Here is a 23,814-nt window from a genome sequence, read left to right on the forward strand (position 1 = left end):
TGGAACACAACTATTAGTAAGGTGTTCCTAATGTTTGGTATACTCTGTATATATATCAAATATTCTCAGATGAGGTTTAATAGCATTGAAGCACTGGAGCTCTGCACATGCATTATTGCAGTGTGATCAACTAAATTAGTTTAGTAGTTTTAATATTTCATCTTATATCAGTGTGCTACTTTATAGTCAGTCTCAATTCTCTAGCTACTGTAGTTTCCACTATATCTTCCAACTACTTGAGTTGTCTTTATTCCATCCATTTTGATCAGTGTTTAACTATGTCTGAATGAGACCATTTAGACTAATCTTTATATACGCACACACCTCTGCAGAAGTATGACAAAGAGGCCCATCAGAATCCAGAGGGTTTCTTTTATTTGGTTTGATGACAACTGCAGTCAAAACAAGCAGGCTAGATAGGCAATTGGAAGAGAGGAAAAGGGCTACTGGCTTATAGGAACTGGAGGGAACAGCATAGCGCAAACTAAGGATTCAAGGATAAACTTGATTGATGCCAGTCCTATAGATATATCAAGCAAGACAGAAATACAGATATAGCAAGAAAATGGAGGGTCTATCTATGCGCTCTCTTTCCCCAAAGTGTGTTTGTCAAACAGGTACTCGGCCATGCCGTTCTGGGGGGCACCCATGCGGCGGAGGTTGGTCACCCAGTCACCCAGCTCCTTTATGGACTTCACCTGCTCGTCCAGGTAGTGTGTCTCAATGAAGTCACACATCTGAGAGCGAAAGATAAGGACAAACGAGAGAAAGGACGAACAGGTAAGAAACTCAATGGAGTGATGCCTCAAACAGAACAGGGATGAATAATCTAGTGTTCTTCTAGACCCTGTAGGAAAAGGGCTTTTACAACCCCAGAGTAAACCCTTCATGTGACCCACTGGACTTGGCACGGATAAAAGTGTACACGGCAAGGACCTGAAGTCCGCCAGGTTTTTCATATTTGTCATCCTGTTTATGATATCCTGAATTACATGTGAAATATGGGTGGATTAGATTAAAGATTTAAAAGACATTCTTAAAAACATCTTGCAGTTAAAAATAAGTGTTTTGCCTTTGTATAGGTCATGATGCCATATACTCACATGTGGGTCGTTGTGTTCAGAGCAGACCTTGTGCAGGTCCAGCAGGGACTGGTTCACACTCTTCTCCAGCTGCAGGGAACTCTCAAGGGCCTCCACACCACTACCCCACTCATCCTTCTCTGGTTTCTAGAACAAGCCATATATGCGCTGTTAGAAAGAGCAGCAGTAGTGCTTCTACACAAGCCACTATTCCCCCCACTTGCTTATGTCAGACAAACTGGAGTACACATTGGCTACCTAACTGCTTAATAACCAATAACCTGTTGTCTGTTTTCTAAACCTTTCATTACTTTACTCTGTAAGCAAAGTCTGCCTTTCTCTAGGATTCAGTATGGCTGCTGTTTAACATTATCTCCATGCCCATTGTAACAGTCCATTTATCTTTGACAGTGTCAATGACACTCGCAGCGGTTTAAATGTCTGTGAAAGATAAGTGGTCCACACCCTCATCCCTCTGTCGGCCCTCCCTAGATGGGAACTATCATATCCTCACATTAAACTCCTGCTGAAAGCATGCATTTGCACACAGGCGAAACATGGACATACACACAAGCACTTAGCACACACCTTGACGTCCTGCAGGAAGATTCTCCCTCCCCTCTGGTTCTGAACTTTCATCAGCTTCTCAGCATGCTCACGTTCTTCGTGGGACTGGTTCTTGAAAAACTTGGCAAAGTTGTGCAGGGCCTGGTCATCACGATCAAAGTAATACGCCTGAGACAGGAGAAAGTAAAGACCATGAGTTCAAAGATACCTGGCTGGTTCCAGTTTGGTCATAAAAAGCTGATCACAAGACATTCACCGTCTGCCGAATCAAAAGCCCAATATCAAAATGATAATCTTGACATTAGTGGCTGGCTATCAGTAGAATCAATGTGTATCTACAATGACTGCGCTATCAGTAAGCCGAAAATATGAGCTCCACAAGTGTTGGGACAGTGACATTTTAGATCTGTATCCAGCACTTGAAATGATACAATGACTACGAGGATCAATTACAGACAACTTTAATTTGAGGGTATTTTGATCCATATCGGGTCAACCATTTAGAAAGTACCGCACTTTTATACATGGTCCCCTAAAATGGTTGGACTAAGTATTGGGACAAATTTACTCTAGCATATAAAAGTTGACATATTTGGTCCCATATTCCTAGCACGCAATGACTACATCAAGCTTGTGACTCCAAATTTGTTGGATACATTTGCGTCCAATAGAAATAGTAAATAATGCATTGTCATTTTGGAGTCACTAAATAAGAACATGTTACTAAACACATCTACATGAATATGGATGCTACCATGATTACAGATAGTGCTGAATGAATTGTGAATAAGTGAGAAAGTTCAGGCATAAACATGCTAGCCCCCCGTTTACAGCGATTACTGCAAAAAAATAACTTTATTTTGATTAGATAATTAAATTAGTGGGTGTGGAAGGCTTACATTTGGCCTAGATATAATTTCATGAGCCCTGAATTCTTCACAGAATTTCTGACTGTTTGAAATGCAGTGAATTGTATAACAAAACTCATTCAGAGTGTGATATAACTAAATAAAATAGTGCATCACTCACAAGGTTGAAAACAATGACGATTTAGGCCCTACCACCCAGCCCTAGTATTAAATGGGATGCAAGAGGGCAGTGTTGAAAACACCCATCTGCACTGTCATGGGGTGTAACCTTTTCTTACACCGCATGACTCAGTGTTCCTGTAATCTAATCAGTCATACTAGTGTCCTTGACTACACTTGCCAAACCCTTCTTGCTCTCCATTCCCCTTCCAGTCTTACCATGGACAGGTAGACATAGGAAGCGTACAGCTCCAGGTTGATCTGCCGGTTGATGGCAGCCTCACAGTCCTGATGGAAGTTCTGTCTCACCTGAGAAGTCATGTTTCTGAAATGGAAATGCATTAAATGTCAAAAGGAAAGGTTGGCACACTTTGGGTCAATGAATTCAGGCACTTTTAAAACAGCATGGAGCCCTGATGCCAGAGTGAAGATTATCCGACTCGTCAATAACTCAGTTTAACATTACAGAAAGTTGGTGCTATCCAGTCATTCCATTCTATAGGTAAATGGTTTGGTTATGAGAGATGCATCACTGTAGCCCTTTAGTTGGCTAGTACACCATGAGTCCCGCAAGTATTTGGACTTTATGAAGCGTGCATATCTCCCCACACGCGGTGTCAGCATGCAAGTAATAGCGAAACATGACCCAAAATACCAGTGACGCATTTAAACACGATGGGCAGGTCATTGTCATTGCAAATCCAGCTGCCACTAAATAGTAAAACAGATATATTCTTCTATTTAGCTAGCTACTCGGACCTTATCTATGCACATTGCACCCAGAGGTAGCAAGAGGGTCGACGCCGCCCAAAATATGTACACACAGATTAAGCAAACGGTCTGCTTTAAGGACAACTGCACTTCCTGATATAGCCTTGTTTTAGTTATGGTTCATTAAGAAATGTTAGCAGCTATGACTGAACTCAAACAATAATTGGTTTTGGGTGTAGTTTGATATAGGTGGGAAAAGTTGGCAAAAAATAATTAGGCTAATTCACTTCTGCCAACTGGAGTGCAACCAAAGCAAATTTGGTTGGTTTTCAGATAGTCCTGAAGTAGCCCCAGAGGTTTATCAATACATTTGTAAATGGGGCCAATATTTCATTTTGCACACCTTTTAGTTCTCATGAAATGCTTTCAATATGTGTATACATTACAATTTAGTTAGTTTGAGGTTTTAATTCATTGAAATACAGTAATTTACCCAAAACTCAGTTTGACCGACTGACAAATGATCTTATTTACACTAGTCAATTGACAGAATAAAAGTTTGACATTGATGCCACATAGGTCATAAAAAAAGTTGTGTAGCAGTCTAAGGCACTGCATGAGGCTTCACAACAAGTCCCTGGTTCGAATCCAGGCTGTATCACATCTGCCCGTGATTGGGAGGCATCTAGGGTGGTGAACAATTGGCCCAGCGTGGTCCGGGTTTGGCCTTCAGCAATAAAATTAAAGGTAAAAGAAAAACTGAATTGCTATTTTGATATGTGAAGTCATTTTGATCGAATATAATGTTTAAGTTGTTAATAAGAGGGAATTGCTCTATTCTACAATAGATTGGCTACATATATTCCGCCTTTGAAGGCATGTACTTCCATTGTTAATCGACCATCTTGTTAATATAATAGATCGTCGCACTTCACCGACCAAGACCATCAGTGTTGCCAATTTATATTTAGCGAGTTCAGACTCTTCCCCAAATGAGTGTTTAGTTGATAGCATTTAGCGACTTTCCACACTTAATTCTGCCGCAAACGAGAAGCTATCAGTGCAACGAAAGTCACAACAACGTCGCGCATACAGGCAGAGAAGAACAAAGGGCGCGGTGTGCGTAGGAGAGCGGACGAAAACGCTACGTCTGGGCCCCAGCAAGTTAAATTGGTGCTGTGCCGTCGACGTAACGGAAAATCAAGGAGCCGATCACAGAAAATAGTTCCCAAAACTGGACGTAAGACGCCATTATTTGGCAAAACAAGGACGTATGAAGTAAACCACCACGATACCGAAAAACACCGCCATTATAACATTTACGATTGTTACTAGTAGCGAGCGTTAGCGTTGTAAAATAACTCAGCGTTTTTACGCTAACGTTACAACGCATTTGACATCGTCGCAAGTTTGTTAACGTTAACTAGCTGGCTACAGTAGGTTGCGTAGCTTGTTACATAACTTAACTAGTTAGCCACCCTCAGTAGTACGGCCTTGTGCGGTAGTGGCTAGCTAGTTACGTTAAGTTACATCATCCATCCAACTATTATGCCAAACAGCTAGGTTAGTAACTTATTTATTCTTAGCTAGATATGTTATTTTTCTTACCTTGTGTTTTTTCTGGTCCGAAGAGGTGGTGTGAGTGATTCGAATTGTTCGTTTCAACGATGTTCCGAAATTTTATGGATAGCTTGATCTAATTTGGTTTTCAAAAGGGATGAATTCAATCAAAAAGATATTGCTTCAAAAGAGTAGAAGGTTGCCGTTCAAGCACTGTTGAAGCAGGTAACCTTTACTCTCGTCTGCAAACTGATATGCGTGAGTGGTGAAGGTTGCGCAGTGGTTAAATAGGGAATGACGTCGTCAAAAGCAGGAAGGGGAGGGGACTGGCGCAAGGAGGGACTGTCAAAGCACATATTTTTGTCATTTATATAAAATATTACCTTTTTGGTCAAACTTTTGAAAACGATATGGTAAAGCAAGACACTTGTTTGAAATCCTTTCTTACTCAGTGAGACATAGCAAACAGATGGAAATGGTATCACATGAGTAGAGCCGAGAGCAGGGTTCCCCAGGGGCAAATGGTGGTTTTATTTGCCCCCACCCCCCCAAGTTTTCTGTTGAGTTTTCATTGTTGGACATAAAAAACTCTAAAAACACCAGGAAATCAGCTCCAAGTGATTTTTATTTGAGAAATCTGGGTGGCAGGTAGCCTAGCAGTTAAGAGTGCTGGGCAACTAACCACTGGGTCAGTAACTGAAAGGTTGCTGGTTTGAATCCCCGAGCTAACTAGGTGAAAATTCTATCTGTGCCCTTGAGCAAGGCACTTAACTCTAATTACTCCTGTAATCGCTCTGGATAAGAGTGTCTGCTGAATGACTAAAATGTCAAATGTATTTTCACGCATAATAGAGAGATCATATTCAAGCAAGGTTTGACATTATTTTGTATTAGTCTAATATTATATCTGTTTGGGTTTCTTGCAGTCAATTTGCAGTCTATGTTCCGGCCCCCCGCTCAAGAAGAAATCGGCCCGCGGCTAAATATAGTTGATGATCTCTGGTCTAGAGTTTTTCCAGACCACCAGTCATGACCAAAAGAATACTAGGCTAAGGCTCCCAAGGATGGACCCAGAGTTTTTCCCTGGTCAGGTCACACTTTAAAAACTGCTGGCCTTACACAATAAACAGGATTATTGAAATAAGGAACTAAACAGTCATGTAGACCACATTTTCTTAGCAGAGATGCTGACAATTCATGATATTGCGTAACAGGGATATTTTGAAGGGGGAACTGAATTTCCCAAAAGTGACAACAGCAGAACAGATGTCATAGTCTGATCGACACAAAAGATCTCAGAACCCCAAGAACAATGGGTGCCACACATTAAAATCACATTAAAATAAGTTCTGAGAGTCTAACTGTGGCCACATGAATGAGATACCATCAGTGAAATTACTTATTTATGGTGTAGTCCTACTTAGTTGATTGGCATTATCATGGTGGAAAAATAGGGCAAATTCAGATAAGTATACAAAACCATTATGAATTCTTTGATTACAGTTGAGTGACTATAAGTTTCAGGCTTTATTTTAAATAATGGGAAGAACCAACACCATGTGATTAAATACTGACACTACCTGACACTGAACAGCTGTAGCAGATAAACAGTACTATCATCACCACCACAGTTCTCTCTGTCTGTCTGGTATGCTACACACAGTTAATAACCACTGTGTGTACCAGACAGTCAGCCACCCAGAGCAGAGGACTGTCGGGTCATTGTCATACAGTGTATCATATAATCACAACAGAAAATGCTGCAACATAATGCCATAGACACTGGTTGAAAATCCAACCCATGAATAAAACTGTCTCGTTTCCTTTGCCACTAGGTCTCACAATCTCTCATTTGCACCTTCCAAGTAATCTCATTCATCAGACACTTCCTCCCAATGCTAGGAAACATAATGTGCTACATATTAGTCTGGGGACAAGGTTACCTTAATTAGTAATAATTAAGATACGCCTTTCATCGCCACTTGTTTTTTTATACAGGATTGATGATGAATTAGGCATGGATACAATTAAAATGATTTGAAGATTTAGAAGAACTGGCTATCTGCTGCATCACCCACATCTGATATACATTGTTACAAAGAAGTGCAGCGTATTTTAGTGCAGCATATGGATGACAGTTGATGGCTCAGCAGCATGTCTCCCCATACACTGAGTTTTCAAAACATTAGGAACACCTTCCTAATATTGAGTTGCACCCTCTTTTGCCCTCTACAAGGTGTCAAAAACATTCCACAGGGATGTTGGCCCATGTTGACTCCAATGCTTCCCACAGTTGTGTCAAGTTGGCTGGATGTACTTTGGGTGGTGGACCATTCTTGATACACACGAGAAACTGTTGTGTGTGAAAAACCCAGCAGCATTGCAGTTCTTGACACACTCAAACTGGCGTGCCTGGCACCTACTACCATACCCCGTTCAAAGGCACTTAAATCTTTTGTCTGGCCCATTCACCCTCTGAATGGCACACATACACAATCCATGTCTCAATTATCTCAAGACTTCACAATCCTTTAACCTGTCTCCTTCACTTCATCTACACTGATTGAAGCAGATTTAACCAGTTAAATGTAACAAAATGTAATCCCCAAAACGAATTGTTTATAATGAGAGGGCCATAAACAATAACTAATAATGCTACATACTCCAAGAAATGTTAAAATCTAAACTTTCTGGTAAAAATAATTGTAAATTGCTGAGGTGTAGTCACTTTTGAGGACACAAGCTCAAGTAAACAGTACAAATATGATAAAAATATGATGTATTTCCTATTAAAAAAAACGAAGAATAAGTCTTGACTTATATGCTTTGTGTAATGAACACGATGGGAGACAGAGCTGGTTTCAAGCACAGTGCGCAGCGGGTGTTTATTGTAAGGGACCACAGGAGGAGGCAGGTAGCTGGGTCCAGGGGCAGGCAGAAGGTCATACACAGGGGGTCCAACAGGGGAACAGTACAGGCATGGAAAAGGCTAGTAACATAGTCCGGGAGATCAGGCAATAGGTTGATAACAGGAAATCCAATAGACTAAGGTACAGGCAGGGAATAGGCATCGTTAGTGAGGCAGGCCAAAACTATCATACACAGGGAGGCGTACATTACAGGAACACCAGAACTCTGAATAGAAGCGTGTCACAAAACAAACAATAACTCACAGTGATGGGGTGCAAAGAACTGAACTAAATAGTGTATGATAATGACATACAGGTGTTAGAACAGGTGATCAGAATTCAGGTGATTGGGATCTGGAGAGTGAGCTGCGTTCAGGGGATCTATGTGTTTGAAAGTGTGAGCTGGAAAGTGGGCTGGAGAGTGAGCTGCGTTCAGGGACTCTATGTGTTTGAGAGTGTGAGCTGGAAAGTGGGCTGGAAAGTGAGCTGTGTTCGGGGGCTCTATGTGTTTGAGAGTGTGAGCTGGAAAGTGAGCTGCGTTCAGGGGCTCTATGTGTTTGAGAGTGTGAGTTGGAAGCAGACGTTACACTTTGCATAATCAAATAAAATGCCTAACTATAAGATTTCACCTTCTTTATAACTGTAAAATATTTGTATTGTTAGTGTTAGAGAAAATGTGCATATTTTCTAAAGGTCTCTCTTGATCAAAACGTCTGGTCCCATCTAGCTTGGCTTCCTGAACTCGTTAAATCTTGTCCATTTATGACAAACAGAAAGTGTTTTTTGTTTAAAATCTATGAATTATTTGAGATTAATGGCTATAAATCGATCTCTGAATGTGCTACAGTGATGTAACCACTATCTCATGCTGCTCTACGATCTAGGCTCAAAGCCAATTATTGCTTGATCAGATAATGTGGTCGGAGACGTGGAATGGATGGCGTGAAGTAATTGCGGAGCCTCTGGAGGCATGCAAAGGCCAAATTGTGCATTGCCATGCGTCTCCCAAATGTTTTAATGTGAAGGGCTCTGTATAGCTCCCCATTGACATTGGTTGACGGAAGGTCCTGTATAAACAACTTCCTTGACAACAGCTCTGGTCTGCTCAGCAAAGGCAAGAAGCATAAATGCAGTATGTCCACTGCAGACACTGGATGGACCATGTAAAGCCTTGTAAGATGCAGACACGTGCTTTGTCAGTGGCTGAGGTAGGGTTCAGCCAGGAGTTGCTGGACTGTCAGAAGAAGAAGTTTCAAGTGGTTTCAGATTTCACATCCTATGTCATACAGGCTCAATAAATATCCTACAGTGTCCGTGGGAACCAGGGCTATCACTCAAATTTCGATCTATGGTGTCCACAGATCGAGTTCTTTGCTAAAATGTTTGTCAGAACCGGTACCAGAACCAGGGACTTTACATTTAAATGTGATATCAATAAGGGATCATAGCTTTCACCTGGATTCACCTGGTCAGTCTATGTCATGGAAAGAGCAGGTGTTGTTTTGTACACTCCGTGTATATTTGCGGGATAAAGGCTCTACATGGTCAATCCGCCATCTGAAGTGGCCGTACAGCATTTACTGCGATGCAGCAGCCGCAGATGTCAGGACTTTCATTCTTCTTGTGCTTAGCGGAGCAGAGCTATTGTGAAGGAAGTTGTCAAGGAACTTAGTTTGGGTTTATACTGGACCTCCCTCCCCCACCTACGGTCAGCCAATCATGTCAATGCGGAGCTATACGGAACCCTCCGCATTGTTACAAAATTTGAGAGGCGCACGACAATGCGGTATGGATTTTGATTTTGGCCTCTGCATGCCTCCGGCGGCTCCGCAATTGCGTCACACTCTCCATACAATGCCTATGACCATATTCTTGGATCAAGCATAAGGGGTCAGTGGCGGGCCTCCGGTTTTCACTTTATCACCTCCAGCCGGAGGCGGGGGGATGGGTTATTAACAATTGCAGCTGGGTGAACCAGCTGAGACGTGCACCACTAACGCACACATCCTTTTCAATGAGGCCACAATGTCATGCGGTGGCACTCCCAACTGTCACCAGTGGTATTGAAGCACACACTCATGACCATGTGTCAACACACATTTTTTGTACACTCAGTGTATATTGATGTCATGGGCTAACAGTAAATGAGGGCATTGTAACATAGGTTATAAAATGTAATTGGGTGTAAAGTCCATCTTATGTTTCATTCCTTCCTGTGTCCTAGATAAACATTGCATTGTTCATACTCAGCAAATTGTGTTTACTGGGGCTGGGGCTAGTGCAAGCACTAACAACTTCAATGATTATTTGGCACAGCCAATTTACCACCTGCCCAACAACCAGTAGCTGCTGACAAAGTACACCAATGCTGACAGCTGCATATGATATGATACTCTGTTCAGCTCTCTGACTACTCACTGGGCACACACTGGTTGAATAAACATTGTTTCCATGTCATTTTGATGAAATTATGTTGAACCAATGTTGAATAGACATTGAATTGACGTCTGTGCCCAGTGGGTGACTGATGTGAGAATCTCTCAAGATATTTAAAGAACATTGAAGCGGTGACTTCAGGATATCAGGGCCTGTCGCAGTAGAGCAAAGTATTATTGATGTATGGAATGTTCGGCATAAGTGTATATTCTTATTTTAAATCTAGTTCTGTCCATGATACCGAAGTATGTACTGATGTGTGTATGTGTGTGACTGGTGGATGCTGCTGGGTGTGAATGTGGTGTAGGGGAATGAAGGTGGAAATCATAAAGTTAACTTTAGAGGGAGGAAACTCCACATGATTCAAGGTTGCTGCTTTCACGTCTGTTAACTCTGATCACGGTGGCTGAGGTGAAAGCCTCAGCGGAGCCAAGGACCTTAGGTGAAACTCCCATCTGATTCTGGTTCATTTTATATGAGCAGAAGCATAACAACAACTGATTCACAGGGACCGTGTTCATTTTATGAGCAGGTCCAAAGCCCAGCACAATACCTCAGCAAACCCTTCATGGGTGGTAGACTGTAACACATTACACTATATCTCAGCTATCCCGTTAAAAAAAAAATACTTTCGCTTGAAAATTAGAAAAAAGAGGCAATAGTACTGTTTGTCAATGTTGAGACGCTGTAGCCAGTATACACTTCCTCAAAATAGTCAGAATTAATCTCAGATAACATAAGACATCTGTCATTAATTTTGCCATTTGTTGTCGAGATCTTCGTCACATAATTTTGCATCTGACCAGGATGTTTGGTGCAGTATTTCTCAAGCGAAAAAATGTGCATGAGAAGGAGTTGTCTCCCTTTGAATGACAACAGGCACTTCATTGTAGAATCCCTACTGTTGACCAATCGGCTACCGACTTCGGCTTGCCTCGAGAAAAAAATTTGTGTGCCTGAACAACGGAAAAAACCCTTGCCGAAGTCCAAAACGAACCAAAATGTCATCATAATATATGCACAAACTGTTTTGGCTGGGAAGCATGCATACGCCTTTAGTCAGTGTGGAGGAGGTGCCAATGTTGTATTTTACCTAATGAAACCCATAGCGGTGGTAGCTGTAACAAAAGTCCTACACATTTAAAGGCCCAGTGCAGTCCAAAACGTGATTTGTGTTTTATATATTTCCACACGAGGTTGGAATAATACTGTGAAATTGTAGAAAATTATGATAATGCCCTTTTAGTGTAAGAATTGTTTGAAATACACCTGAAATTTCTGCCTGTTTTGGTGGGATGGAGTTTTGGCTTGCCTGTTGACAAATTAGTTAATAGACCAATAAGAAAGCTTTCCAAAGCTCTCTGCCAATAACAAGTCGTTTTCTGTTTTCCCCTCCCCACTCAGACCACTCCCAGACAGTCCTAGCAAAATTATAGCTTGAGAAATTTCAAATAAGATATGTTTCTTTTGGACTATTTCTATTGAAAACAATCACAGTAAGGTACTTAATTGTTAGCCAGAACAATATGATATAACGGCTGCATTGGACCTTTAAGAGATTACATTTTACCTCAGGAAACCCATTGAGGGTGGTAACTGTAAAAAGTCTATACCCAGGATACCCATTAAGGGCAGTAACTATAGGAACATGGTAGAATTATTTACACCAGGGGAATTTAGCAGTGTCAGCAGCCTATTTGCAACACATCTCATTTTTGTATTTTGATTTTCATGTGCTTCACTTGCATTCAGTAGTCTATGAATCACATGGCTATGAAGGCATAAATGTATGAAAGCGTGTATACTTATTAAATGGACAAAAGGAACACCTATGTGAGAATACTATTCATTGACTACAGCTCAGCGTTCAACACAATAGTGCCCTCAAAGCTCATCACTAAGCTAAGGACCCTGGGACTAAACACCTCCCTCTGCAACTGGATCCTGGAATTCCTGACGGGCCACCCCCAGGTGGTAAGGGTAGGTAACAACACATCTGCCACGCTGATCCTCAACACGGGGGCCCCTCAGGGGTGCGTACTCAGTCCCCTCCTGTACTCCCTGTTCACTCATGACCGCACAGCCAGGCACGACCCCAACACCATCATTAAGTTTGCTGATGACACAACAACGAGACAGCCTATAGGGAGGTCAGAGACCTGACCGTGTTGTGCAAGGACAACAACCTCTCCCTTAACATGATCAAGACAAAGGAGATGATTGTGGACTACAGGAAAAGGAGGACCGATCACACCCCCATTCTCATCGACGGGGCTGCAGTGGAGCAGGTTGAGAGCTTCAAGTTCTTTGGGGTCCACATCACAAACTAACATGGTCCAAGCCCACCAAGACAGTAGTGAAGAGGGCACGACAAAACCTATTCTCCCTCGGGAGACTGAAAAGATTTGGCATGGGTCCTCAGATCCTCAAAAGGTTTTACAGCTGCACCAGAGAGCATCCAGACGGGTTGCATCAGTGCCTGGTATGGCAATTGCTCGGCCTCTGACCGCAAGGCACTACAGTGGGTAGTGCATACGGCCCAGTACATCACCGGGGCCAAGCTTCCTTTTTGTCAGATGTTACTATGGAATACTGAAGTATAATTACAAGCATTTCATAAGTGTCAAAGGCTTTTATTGACAATTACATGAAGTTGATGCAGAGTCAATATTTGCAGTGTTGACCCATCTTTTTCAAGACCTCTGCAATCTGCCCTGGTATGCTGTCAATTAACTTCTGGGCCACATCCTGACTGATGGCAGCCCATTCTTGCATAATCAATGCTTGGAGTTTGTCAAAATATGTGGGTTTTGTTTGTCCACCCGACTCTTGAGCATTGACCACAAGTTCTCAATGGGATTAAGGTCTGGGGAGTTTCCTGGCCATGGACCCAAAATATCTGTGTTTTGTTCCCCGAGCCACTTAGCTTTCACTTTTGCCTTATGGCAAGGTGCTCCATCATGCTGGAAAAGGCATTGTTCGTCACCAAACTGTTCCTGGATTGTTGGGAGAAGTTGCTCTCGGAGGATGTGTTGGTACCATTCTTTATTCATGGCTGTGTTCTTAGGCAAAATTGTGAGTGAGCCCACTCCCTTGGCTGAAAAGCAACCCCACACATGGTCTCAGGATGCTTTACTGTTGACATGACACAGGACTGATGGTAGCGCTCACCTCGTCTTCTCCGGATGCCCCAAACAATCGGAAAGGGGATTCATCAGCGAAAATTACTTTACCCCAGTACCTTTTGAAGAATATCAGTCTGTCCCTGATGTTTTTCCTAGAGAGAAGTGGCTTCTTTGCTGCCCTTCTTGACACCAGGCCCTCCTCAAAGTCTGCCTCACTGTGCGTGCAGATGCACTCACATCTGCCTGCTGCCATTCCTGAGCAAGCTCTGTACTGGTGGTGCCCCGATCCCGCAGCTAAATCAACTTTAGGACAGTCCTGGCGCTTGCTGGACTTTCTTGGGCGCCCTGAAGCCTTCTTCACAACAATTGAACCGCTCTCCTTGAAGTTCTTGACGATCCGATAAATTGTTGATTTAGGTGCAATCTTACTGGCAGCAATATCCTTGCCTGTGAAGCCCTTTTTGTGCAAAGCAATGATGACGGCACGTGTTTCCTTGCAGGTAACCATGTTTGACAGAGGAAGAACAATGATTCCAAGCACCACCCTCCTTTTGAGGCTTTCAGTCTGTTATTCGAACTCAATCAGCATAACAAAGTGATCTCCAGCCTTGTCCTCGTCAACACTCACACACCTGTGTTAACGAGAGAATCACTGACATGTCAGCTGGTCCTTTTGTGGCGGGGCTGAAATGCAGTGGAAATGTTTTTTGGGGGATTCAGTTAATTTGCATAGCAAAGAGGGACTTTGCAATTAATTGCAATTCATCTGATCACTCTTCATAACATTCTGGAGTATATGCAAATTGCCATCATACAAACTGAGGCAGCAGACTTTGAAAATTAATTTTCTCAAAAAAATTTGCCACGACTGTACTTATTACCTCGACACCGGTACCCCCTGTATATAGCCTAGCTATTGTTATTTACCTCTGCTCTTTAATTTGTTATTCTTCTCTTTTTTCTTAACTGCATTGTTGGTTAAGGGCTTAAGTAAGCATTTCACTGTAAGGTCTACACTTGTTGTATTCGGCACATGTGACAAATCAAATGGGATTTGAAATGTGTGTACATAGTTCTGTCCTTGTGATGTACTTGTCTATTAATGTTATGTATTAGCCTCATTTTATGTGGACCTTAGGAAGAGTAGCTGCAGACTCATGAGCTCAAGATTTCTTATAGTACCCATTCAAGACTTTCAGACAAGTGTCTAGGGAGACGGGTTGTTTCTGGTCAGGGCCAGTAGCAGAAGGGTAAATGGCGCTATCTGCTGTTTTATCCATGAATTTAACCTTTTCCAACTACCACACTAGTAACTACCGAAAACATTGTCGTAGCAGTCAAATTAGTCGACAATCAATACCACCATCACACACCTTGACTATAATTCCCCAAATAGAATTAGATTCAAAGAAATGTACAGTAGCAAGCAAATGACTACTTGCACCTTCAACCCTACATGGCTGCACTGCAGCACCAAGTCCAAACATTGACTAAAGGTGGCTAACATTGCTCCTTATAGTCCAAGGACCTTACATGTTGTTTAAAGGCAATGTGGCTCTGGAAGCCTAAACAGCCAAATACTCCACCTAAACCTGAATCGATTCTCAATTGTGGTACAATTCTAAACAGAAATCCCTACTTTCACATCCTAAAATAATTTCACAAATGCAAAATACACTTGCTGTACAGTTAAGTTGCAGCCAATAGTATTTTTCCATTGACAACCCGTTTGTAGCATCCATTTTCACACGTTAGATGCAGATGGCCAATTAGCACAGGTAGTAGACCAACTTCAATCTGTTGTTCGTAAACACGCGCTGTAACACGGAGATACTGCATGTTCGTGTGGGAACACTAATACTGTACACAGTACTAGCTATTTAGATCACATAAGAAAACATGCAATCATCCATGTAGTTATTACACTTCTAGCACATTTATTTTCAGACAATGAAAATTATTGCCTGAGCGCAACATCTCGTTTAATCCTTTTTAATTACATTTATCTGATTTGAAAGATAAGGTCCTTTTGCTTCCAAAACACTACCGCAAGTGATGCGTGTTAATGCTCCAACTGAGCATCCAGGACTCTTACCAAAAATCATCAGTACAGAAGACACCCTCATCCAATGACTTGTGTAAATGTAATGGAACAGTCATCAAGAGCTATGCAGCACCCAACTGCTCCAGTGGCTGTGTCCAGATGGAAACAAAAAGTTTTCATTAAGCAAAATACCCAAAGAAGAAAATACACAGAATATTTAGCCTTTTCCTTTTTTACAAGTTTATTTCAGATTTTGAACAAGTTTAGTCGAACAGGCCGAATCCCATGTCGTCATCAGATCCCTCTTCAGACTCCTCCTTCTCTTCCTTCTTCTCCTCAGCTGTAAAGAGATAAGTAATTAATTAACCATACCATATACATTGTCTGAAAACACAGCTAGCTCTAGTGAAAGTAATATAATACAGTTTACCAAAAGACATGTTCATAAAAAAAATAAACTACCCTTTATGTACTAGTAATGCGCTCATCAGCCATTTATCAATCCGAAACTGACCTGCTGTTTTTAAAACCATCCCATTCTACCAGCCATGATGTAATAAAAATAATGACCCCCCCCACCAATTAAAAAAATCCATGCATTTAGCAACGAAACTGTTTTAATGCTGTTTGCATTGAGACTGTTCTGGTCTGTACTATAAATTTTCCATGTATTTAGTAAACGCAAATAAGCTTTAGCTTGCCTGACCAAGTGCCCCATAGATATTGAGCTGACCCGCACATCAATATCTATAAATTTAACACCCCAAAAGATGGCATTGCGCCCAGTTTGGCATGAAAAATGATGGCCATCCAAAAGGTCAACTTGACAAGGATCTAGAACACTCGTGTGGGCTCTGATGTATGCTCACCTGCAGCGGGGGCAGCTGCTCCAGCAGCAGCGGCTCCACCTGAGCTGGCCACTGCCACAGCACCACCTGCTGGCATACTGGCCAGTTTACCATAGCCTATGAGAGAAATTACAGTTAACTGATTTAATTACAACTATATTGTTGTATATACTAAACACAAACTTTGGCAGAAAAGCCATGCTAGAGTTTCAAAGCAAATTTCTAGCAGATTAAACCACCCGTGTTCTTAGTCCAGACTGACTATTTCAGGTTCTAATTTTAATAAGTAGATGTGTTCTCTTCAGTGACTTTTCATTATGCATTGACAGTTCTGCAACTCACCTTGAGCAATCACCTCTTCCACATTTTTGCCACCAAGTTCAGTGACAACCTGAAGGGGAAGAGAAAAAGGGGTCAGAAATTAGTGGTCCAGAGATTGCAAGCATGTTGTTTCCTGTTTGAGCTCAACTTTCAGAACACACAAATCGTGCATTTCTTTTACTCAACACTAAGGTAAAACGTGATATTAAACACACTTTCTCCATGCGTGTGTTGTCAGCCTCAATGCCAACACTTTCCAGGATCTTCTTGATGTCCGCAGCCTGTGGGCTGGCATTACCACCAAGGGCAGAGAGCAGGTATGCAGCAACGTAACGCATTCTGCAATTCAAATCATGATGCAGTTATGACAAAAAAACAGGGCATTGAAAAAATACCCAATACAGTTAAGTTACTTTAGACAAATAAAAGTAGTACACATGCGTCTCAAAGTGAACTTCGCAGTATAACCCTATAACATACAGAAACAATTATAACTTTTCCATGTCATACCCACAGAGCATCAAGTAACTAGGCCTACAAACACCTATTAAGCATTTGTTTCAAGTGATATTTATACACCTTCTCCATAATCTAAGTGAGAAAAAAAACGTTGGTTGGGCATCTTTATCAAACACTAGGACTCACTGCCTTACTCAAAACATCTGATAGATTAGCTAACTAGGTAACGTTAGCTAGGTAAATGAGGTTTGCAAATTAGCTAGCTAGCCGAGTTTGCTAGCGCACTGTCCACAAAGTTCCAGTTGGTGAGGTTGTCACTGATAACTGTTATTTCTTCAATCAGAATATTAAGATGTGCCATTGAAAAAAAACCTCGCAAATAATGTTACCAATCAGCTAGCTACAGTTTTGGGCCTTGTTTCTTTGAGCGACAGTGAGAGCAGGTACACATGGTGACATGTCATGGCTGTTAGGTAGCAAGCTAACTGGCTAGCATGCTCCTCACCAATACATTATTTGCTGTCCAATTTTAGTTTAGGGGTAAGACAAATATTTGAAGGGAATGCCTACGTTATGGCGCCGTGTTGGACTTATTTTCACATGGTGTATATATACTACATTTCCTTTAGAAGACACTCACTTGACACGGAGAAGGCAGATGCGTGTTCACGACGAGATTTGCACAGGCGGAAAGGAAGTTCCAACGCAGGGGGAAACGGAAAAACGCTTGATGGGCGGGGAAATCGAATGAATTTTGATTGGAGGACAAAATTCACAACAGGGTGCACTTGATTTGCAAGGCGAAGTGAGGAGATGGTCCGGAGGACGGGCGGCGTCAACACAATGAAAAATGTCAGAAAAAAACAACATTTAGGGAAACTGGAATCACTACATGGTGATAATGATACCCATGTAAGTGATTGGGCCACTGTTCAGTCCAGCAAAGTGCCATTGACTCTCAGTGGTCAATAACTGGACAGACGGAGCTGGGACTGTGCTGTGACCTTAGAACATACACCTAATTTGGACTACATTAGTACCAACATAGTGCCATACTCTATGAAACAGTACATAACCCTTACGAAAGTACCATTCTTGCCTTTGGCAATATGACATAATATGGCATCTTCAAAAGTTATCAAACAAAAAATGTGCGGCTCCTAAACAAAAAGGATGTTAAAACTACGTGTGTTAAAGGAATTACACAATACAATGTATGGTAATATTATTTAAGTTGAGAATACAAATAAGCATATTAAAACAATTTTCACAGTATAATTTATTTTGTGCAGTTTTTGTAACACAATATACAATACAAATGGACAGAATAAACTGAGAGCAGCACATTTTGTAAGTAGACCTAACAGTCCAAAACAAGCAAACATTCAATATATCAAATAGTTCTCATAAATGTTGCAAGTTTGGTCTTGGTACTCAAAACAAGAATATAACACAGTCAGAAAAGGAATACAAATCATTTCAGGATTTTTTTCTCTCATGAAAATCCCTTATAAAAAATAAAAATATCAAAAGAAAACACTTACAAAAATATTCTATTGACCCTTCCAAAATATAAGAGGGTAGAAACCTGAGGGGTGTTTCACAAAGCTCTAGGAATTGGCAAGGTAACTGTCCTGAACATTCTGTTGAAACCATTAATGTCAGTGACAAGGACAACATTTCAGTAATCATACTAAGGGGCAAGCTGACATGTAACCAACTTGCTATGGGGTGCCAAATTTGTTAAGCCTTTGCTTACTTTACATCTTTTTTAAATAATGAACAGAACATAGAATATTTTCTTTATGAAGTGAAGAAATCTTGAGTGAAGGAAATAAAATGTTTCATGATTTAGAATACATTTTATTCAATTCAGCAAAAAAAACATTAAATCTATTTTTATCAATATAACTGGAATTACACAGTACATTCACGAGTGACCATCACAAGATAAAATACAAACTATGCTATTCAGGTGAAAATTGACATAATATCTGGAATTGAAATCAGTGACAGCCAAATTAAGATCACATCTTAAAGGGATAGTTCACCCAAATGGGACATGTACCCAATTTTATAGCTCAACAAGTAATTATTCGAACCTGTAAGTCAGCAACCAAAAATATGGCTTTGTTAACTCAACCACAGCTTAGCAACAGCATAGCAACGTTATTGGTCTTTATTTTGAACTGTATTAATGAATGTGGGTTTCACATACCAGTAAATTACATGCATTTTTTAATGAATGCCATTCAATAATGGGTTTACTGATGTTGAAAGATAGCAGGTAGCACCCTATTTCAAACAACCATGCTGGTGGTAGTGCAATACTGTATTTTTCCTCGTTTATACTTTTTGGAAACATCAGTTGATGTTGGACAACAATGACATGTTTTTGTCGTCGCTGCGACAATTTTGCCGACCTCCTGTAAACCCACCTTGAATGAGTTGTCCACACCGTTGAAGTGCGAATAGAGCAAAGTAACTCAAAGAAATGTAAAACAAAAATTACTATGGGAATGCAGCTTTCTTGGGGAATCTCAAAATCCACTGACCCTGTTCGTGAAATACCCCTCTGGTTTCAAAAGGTTCTGAGTCTGACTTATTGCTCTTGTGAAATATTTAAAATGTCAGGTGTGACTCAGGTCTCAAAATTGTATACTGTCATAAGGGGAAAAGGTTATCTGAATTTTAAAAGACAGCACAGCATCTTAGAAAGCCTTCTCCCAGCCCACTGAAAACCTACGCATTTGAAGGCTCTAAATGATTCATGTGATGCAAAAGCTAGAAGTTGCTGAATATTTTATGAGACAGCGAAATCTTTTTTTAAAGTTTGTAAGACAGTGAAAACATCAGCACGAGGTTAAAAATAAATTCAGAGAATGTATTATTTAATTCCTTAACAATTTAGATTAGAAGACTAAACACAGATCTACCAACACGATCACACCTGTTATTTTCAGGAGGAAAAAAACTAAAACAGAGACAATGGTAAAACATAACGGTCTCCATTTAGCCTTCATATACTGGTAAACACAAAATGTCTATATCAATTTACACACAATACCCAATTCCTTTGATAATATTTATTCTATACCCCTTATATCCCAAATGTATTATATTACTACCAGTTTCTTTTCGCTCTCAAAAATAGCAGGTGTGACGTTTGCATTCCTGCAAATGCTTGGTAAACCTGGCATTGAAGTGTTGAATCATCTGAGCTTAGTTTTGTAATTTGAATGACAGTACAAGTTCAAATACATTTGTATTGCCCTGAGGCACTTTATAAAGGCTGTACTAAAATAAAAAAATACCATCTCTTCAATCAATGAACCTCTGTGGTGGGTCTCACAGGTCCTCAAACAGCATCCAATATGTCAGTCCAAAATGTAATGCACATGTAAAGCGTGAATGACCAACTACTTGTAGAAATATGATAAATCTAGTGTTTGCCTTGAGTCGTGGGGTGGAGGACAGTGTCAGAAGTTTAAGGGGTAGGTTGTAGAAAAGGTAGAAATATAATATATGTGGATACAAACTAAACGTAGTGTGCTAAGTTTTAGATGAAGGTTAAAACTGTGACTGGGACAGATGGCTGGAAGAGGGTGAAAGATAAGGGAATTGCGTGCCAGTGATCAAAAAAACACTATTGGGGATAGCTGTTCTGTTGCCGGCGCTTTGCAGACCTCATCTTCTCAAAGCGGGATTCCATTTCCTCAAGGACTTTAGGAGTGTACCGGACCACCAGCTTCACAGTGCCCTGGGCAGCTTTGAGAAGCTCCACAGCTTTCTCATGGTGCTCCCCCTCCACACTCTGGAAAGAAAGAGATAAAAGGAGGATTAATTTAAATAACAAAACAAAATTAGGTGACTGAATATGATAAATGTATATTGATAGTGGCCGTGTCCGAAATCTGGTTTGCCTGCTATTTATTTAAACTGCATACTGTGTACTAATCATACTACTTAGAACGTTGGCTTTAGTAAAAACAATTGCAGTAAGCAAAATATAACAGCATACTAGGCTCATCCTACGTCATCTAATGTGCAATTGCGTTGATTCCCTACATTCAATCAATTCGGTACAGCTCGTCTCCTCAGCTGTTTATCAGCTGTTGTCAGACACACGTGGGCCTCGAAATACTATTCTCTTCCTCAAGCATGCAACGAATTCTACTAGATAAAAAGCCAAAATGGGTATGACATCCTGGAATTTTTAAAGCATACTCAATTTAAAAAATGTCACATACTACATACTTCTGCCTTCCCAAAATGCCTACTATTTAGAACGCAAGGCGGGTATTCGGACACAGCCAGAGACTGCATAAACGACACGTACCACCCCATTTACAGAAAGAAGCTGGTCGCCTCTCTTGAGGCCCCCGTGGCGGTCGGCGATTCCCCCAGGAATGATGCGTGAGATGTAAATAGGAGAGTTCTGTTCCTTTCCTCCCATTATATTGAAGCCAAGTCCTTCCTCAGTCTTAGGCAGCTCCACCACGCGAGGGTGTGAGTGCCCCTCACTGGCCGCAAACGCTGCAACAGTGGCCTACAAGGCAAGAGAGGAGAAAGTTGTTAACCCAGAGTTGCCTACAGAGTTATTGTTTAATATTGGTTGTTGTGACATACCTTGGCTGTGGCATTGGCCCTGACTTCAGGGCTACTATTAATGTCCACTGTCTCATACACATGTTCATACACCTAAGGAGTTGTTTAGAAAAGGCAGAAAGAAGGTTAGTCAAATGCAAACTGCTAAGCTGAATTACTTCCTTCAAAAAGTCTGGCATGTTAAAAATAGTAATCCTGATAGTTCCTCCTGTCCAGGGTTCCAAGCTATTAATTAATCCTCAAACTGGATAGCTCCTTTTGTAATCACAACACTATATTGAAAATAATGCTTTATGATACAATGACAAATCTTACATCAGAAGTCAAATAACTAGTACATAGGCAGCAATCAAACCATTTCATGTTTTATATGTCTGTCTGTATCAGCCCCATCTCACACAAGTACACAAATCAGAGCCTGGAGGTCCAGAGTACTGCTGATTATTTATTTCCACTCACCTGGTGCCCCAGGTCTGAATCAATCACACTGATTGGAGGGGGAGAATGAAAATCAGCAGTACTTCTGGCCTTGAGGTACAGATTTGTCCACATAAATTGAGTTGAATTTTGAAGGGTGTGATGGGCATTTAATGACAGTCTCAGCTCACCTCTCGCACAGCATTACAGAACTCGCTCTGCAAGACCCTTTGCAGTGCCTGCAGTTTCTGGGGTGGCACTTCCCCAGTCCTCTGGAGCTTGTCAAGCAATTCAATGGCCCGGGAAATGTCTGTGGGGAGAAAACATGGAGACCACACACCGTCAGAGATCTTACCAATAATTTACATTGATTTGAAGACTTTGGTTAAGGAAATAATTGCTTGAGGCAGAGGATCTAACTATACTTAAGTATAAGTATAAAAAGTAAATGGAATTGCTAAAATATACATACCAAAAGTGAAAGTATTAATAATTTCAAATGCCTTACAGGGGCACACTACAACACTCACATTAACTTACAAAACAAAGCATTTGTGTTTAGTGAGTCCGCCAGATTAGAGGCAGTAGGGATGACCAGGGTATGTTCTCTTGATAAGCGTGTGAATTTGACCCTTTCCTGTCAAAATGCAACCAGTACTTTTGGATGTCAGGGAAAATGTATGGAGTAAAAAGTACATTATTTTCTTTAGGAATGTAGTGAAGTAAAACATTTGGCAAAAATATAAATAGTAAAGTACAGATAGTAGTTTTTGGGGCTAAAACTACTTTTAAGTAGCACTTTAAAGTACTGGTACTTAAGTACTTTACACCACTGCAAACTACCAGCCTTGAGGATGGCTATCTTGTTAGCTAAATTAGCTAACCTTAGCTGGCTACAACATTAGCAACTCAGCCCATCTGTCTTTCTGAAAACTAAAGCGGATTATATTGGAATAATTATTTTTCTTTCGACTTTTGAGAGATGATTGTACATGGGCTAGTTATTTCAAAATGAATTGACTTGCGCTAACCTTAGTTAGCTAACTAAATTAAATTCCAGATTAGCTACCGTTAACTAGCTAGCCATCTGTTCAGCTTGTGTGTGTATTTTCATCATTTTAACTATTATTATTGATCAAGCAATCTGTGTAGTTTGACGTTTTACCTCTTTCCAGTCGAACAGGTTCCCCCAAAGAAGCCATAATAGCCTAAATCCGGCACTGGTCGGGAGAAATTATCAGGCTAGCAAAATATCCACTCGGCGATAAACAGATTTGAGCTGTATTGACGGGGATTGTTGTTGCGTCAAGGACACGCAATCGGCGCAATATGCGGTCGATGTGCCAAATCCAAGATGGGTGGAAAAACTGAGTCATATATCGCTGAAGTTTTGTTTGATATTTTAGAAAATGTGGTATCCTAAATGTATAACCAGCAATATTTACAGCTTTTTAATGGTTATATAAATTATAGATATTAATGTATAGTTATTAAAATGTCTTATCTGATCATTATTCATAACCCAAATTGAACTGTTTGTAAATGTCTTTGTAAACCTACAATGTTGCTTCAATATGTTTAAAACCATAATTTTGATCTCTGTCAGTGCTTGCATAATGTATGCATTTCTATTGATTAATTTCCATTTCTCACAGCAATAGGGAATTTGCTTTCTGAAAGCTGAAACAATGCATAGGCC

The 23,814-nt window shown here is 40.8% G+C and overlaps 3 protein-coding genes across 3 annotated transcripts; all 3 read right to left on the minus strand.

Moving 5' to 3' along the window:
* Window positions 1-352: 352 nt before the first annotated feature.
* Window positions 353-5,237, minus strand: fth1a (ferritin, heavy polypeptide 1a). The gene is made up of 5 exons (XM_029721198.1): window positions 4,997-5,237; window positions 2,897-3,002; window positions 1,671-1,817; window positions 1,104-1,229; window positions 353-737 (listed from the first exon to the last, which is right to left on the minus strand). Exons 2-5 carry the CDS (start codon window positions 2,996-2,998, stop codon window positions 579-581), a joined length of 534 nt encoding a protein of 177 aa, XP_029577058.1. The 5' UTR covers window positions 2,999-3,002; window positions 4,997-5,237; the 3' UTR covers window positions 353-578.
* Window positions 5,238-15,678: 10,441 nt separating this feature from the next.
* On the minus strand, window positions 15,679-17,856 carry rplp2b (ribosomal protein, large P2 b). Its single transcript, XM_029721203.1, has 5 exons — window positions 17,731-17,856; window positions 16,847-16,970; window positions 16,653-16,701; window positions 16,332-16,427; window positions 15,679-15,802 (listed from the first exon to the last, which is right to left on the minus strand). The coding sequence occupies exons 2-5, from the start codon at window positions 16,967-16,969 to the stop codon at window positions 15,726-15,728; spliced, it is 345 nt and encodes a 114-aa protein (XP_029577063.1). The 5' UTR covers window position 16,970; window positions 17,731-17,856; the 3' UTR covers window positions 15,679-15,725.
* A 496-nt stretch (window positions 17,857-18,352) lies between these two features.
* LOC115167110 (protein lin-7 homolog C) lies at window positions 18,353-23,437 on the minus strand. The gene is made up of 5 exons (XM_029721202.1): window positions 23,281-23,437; window positions 22,307-22,425; window positions 21,720-21,791; window positions 21,430-21,639; window positions 18,353-20,904 (listed from the first exon to the last, which is right to left on the minus strand). Exons 1-5 carry the CDS (start codon window positions 23,315-23,317, stop codon window positions 20,737-20,739), a joined length of 606 nt encoding a protein of 201 aa, XP_029577062.1. The 5' UTR covers window positions 23,318-23,437; the 3' UTR covers window positions 18,353-20,736.
* Window positions 23,438-23,814: the final 377 nt, after the last annotated feature.

The sequence above is a fragment of the Salmo trutta genome, chromosome 29 (genome assembly GCF_901001165.1).
Source record: "Salmo trutta chromosome 29, fSalTru1.1, whole genome shotgun sequence".
Taxonomy (NCBI): domain Eukaryota; kingdom Metazoa; phylum Chordata; class Actinopteri; order Salmoniformes; family Salmonidae; genus Salmo; species Salmo trutta.

What these genes read in the sequence shown, in the direction of transcription:
- fth1a (XM_029721198.1), bottom strand. Translation starts at nt 2,998, where the DNA reads ATGACTTCTCAGGTGAGACAGAACTTCCATCAGGACTGTGAGGCTGCC. An exon ending in TCTTCCTGCAGGACGTCAAG is followed by an intron (nt 1,230 to 1,670) that starts GTGTGTGCTAAG and finishes GGCTTGTTCTAG; the next exon opens with AAACCAGAGAAGGATGAGTG. An exon ending in CTGAACACAACGACCCACAT is followed by an intron (nt 738 to 1,103) that starts GTGAGTATATGG and finishes TTTCGCTCTCAG; the next exon opens with ATGTGTGACTTCATTGAGAC.
- rplp2b (XM_029721203.1), bottom strand. Translation starts at nt 16,969, where the DNA reads ATGCGTTACGTTGCTGCATACCTGCTCTCTGCCCTTGGTGGTAATGCC. An exon ending in ACAACACACGCATGGAGAAA is followed by an intron (nt 16,702 to 16,846) that starts GTGTGTTTAATA and finishes CTTCCCCTTCAG; the next exon opens with GTTGTCACTGAACTTGGTGG. An exon ending in AGCAGCTGCCCCCGCTGCAG is followed by an intron (nt 15,803 to 16,331) that starts GTGAGCATACAT and finishes ATCTCTTTACAG; the next exon opens with CTGAGGAGAAGAAGGAAGAG.
- LOC115167110 (XM_029721202.1), bottom strand. Translation starts at nt 23,317, where the DNA reads ATGGCTTCTTTGGGGGAACCTGTTCGACTGGAAAGAG. An exon ending in GGGCCAATGCCACAGCCAAG is followed by an intron (nt 21,640 to 21,719) that starts GTATGTCACAAC and finishes CTTGCCTTGTAG; the next exon opens with GCCACTGTTGCAGCGTTTGC. An exon ending in TTCTTTCTGTAAATGGGGTG is followed by an intron (nt 20,905 to 21,429) that starts GTACGTGTCGTT and finishes CTTTCTTTCCAG; the next exon opens with AGTGTGGAGGGGGAGCACCA.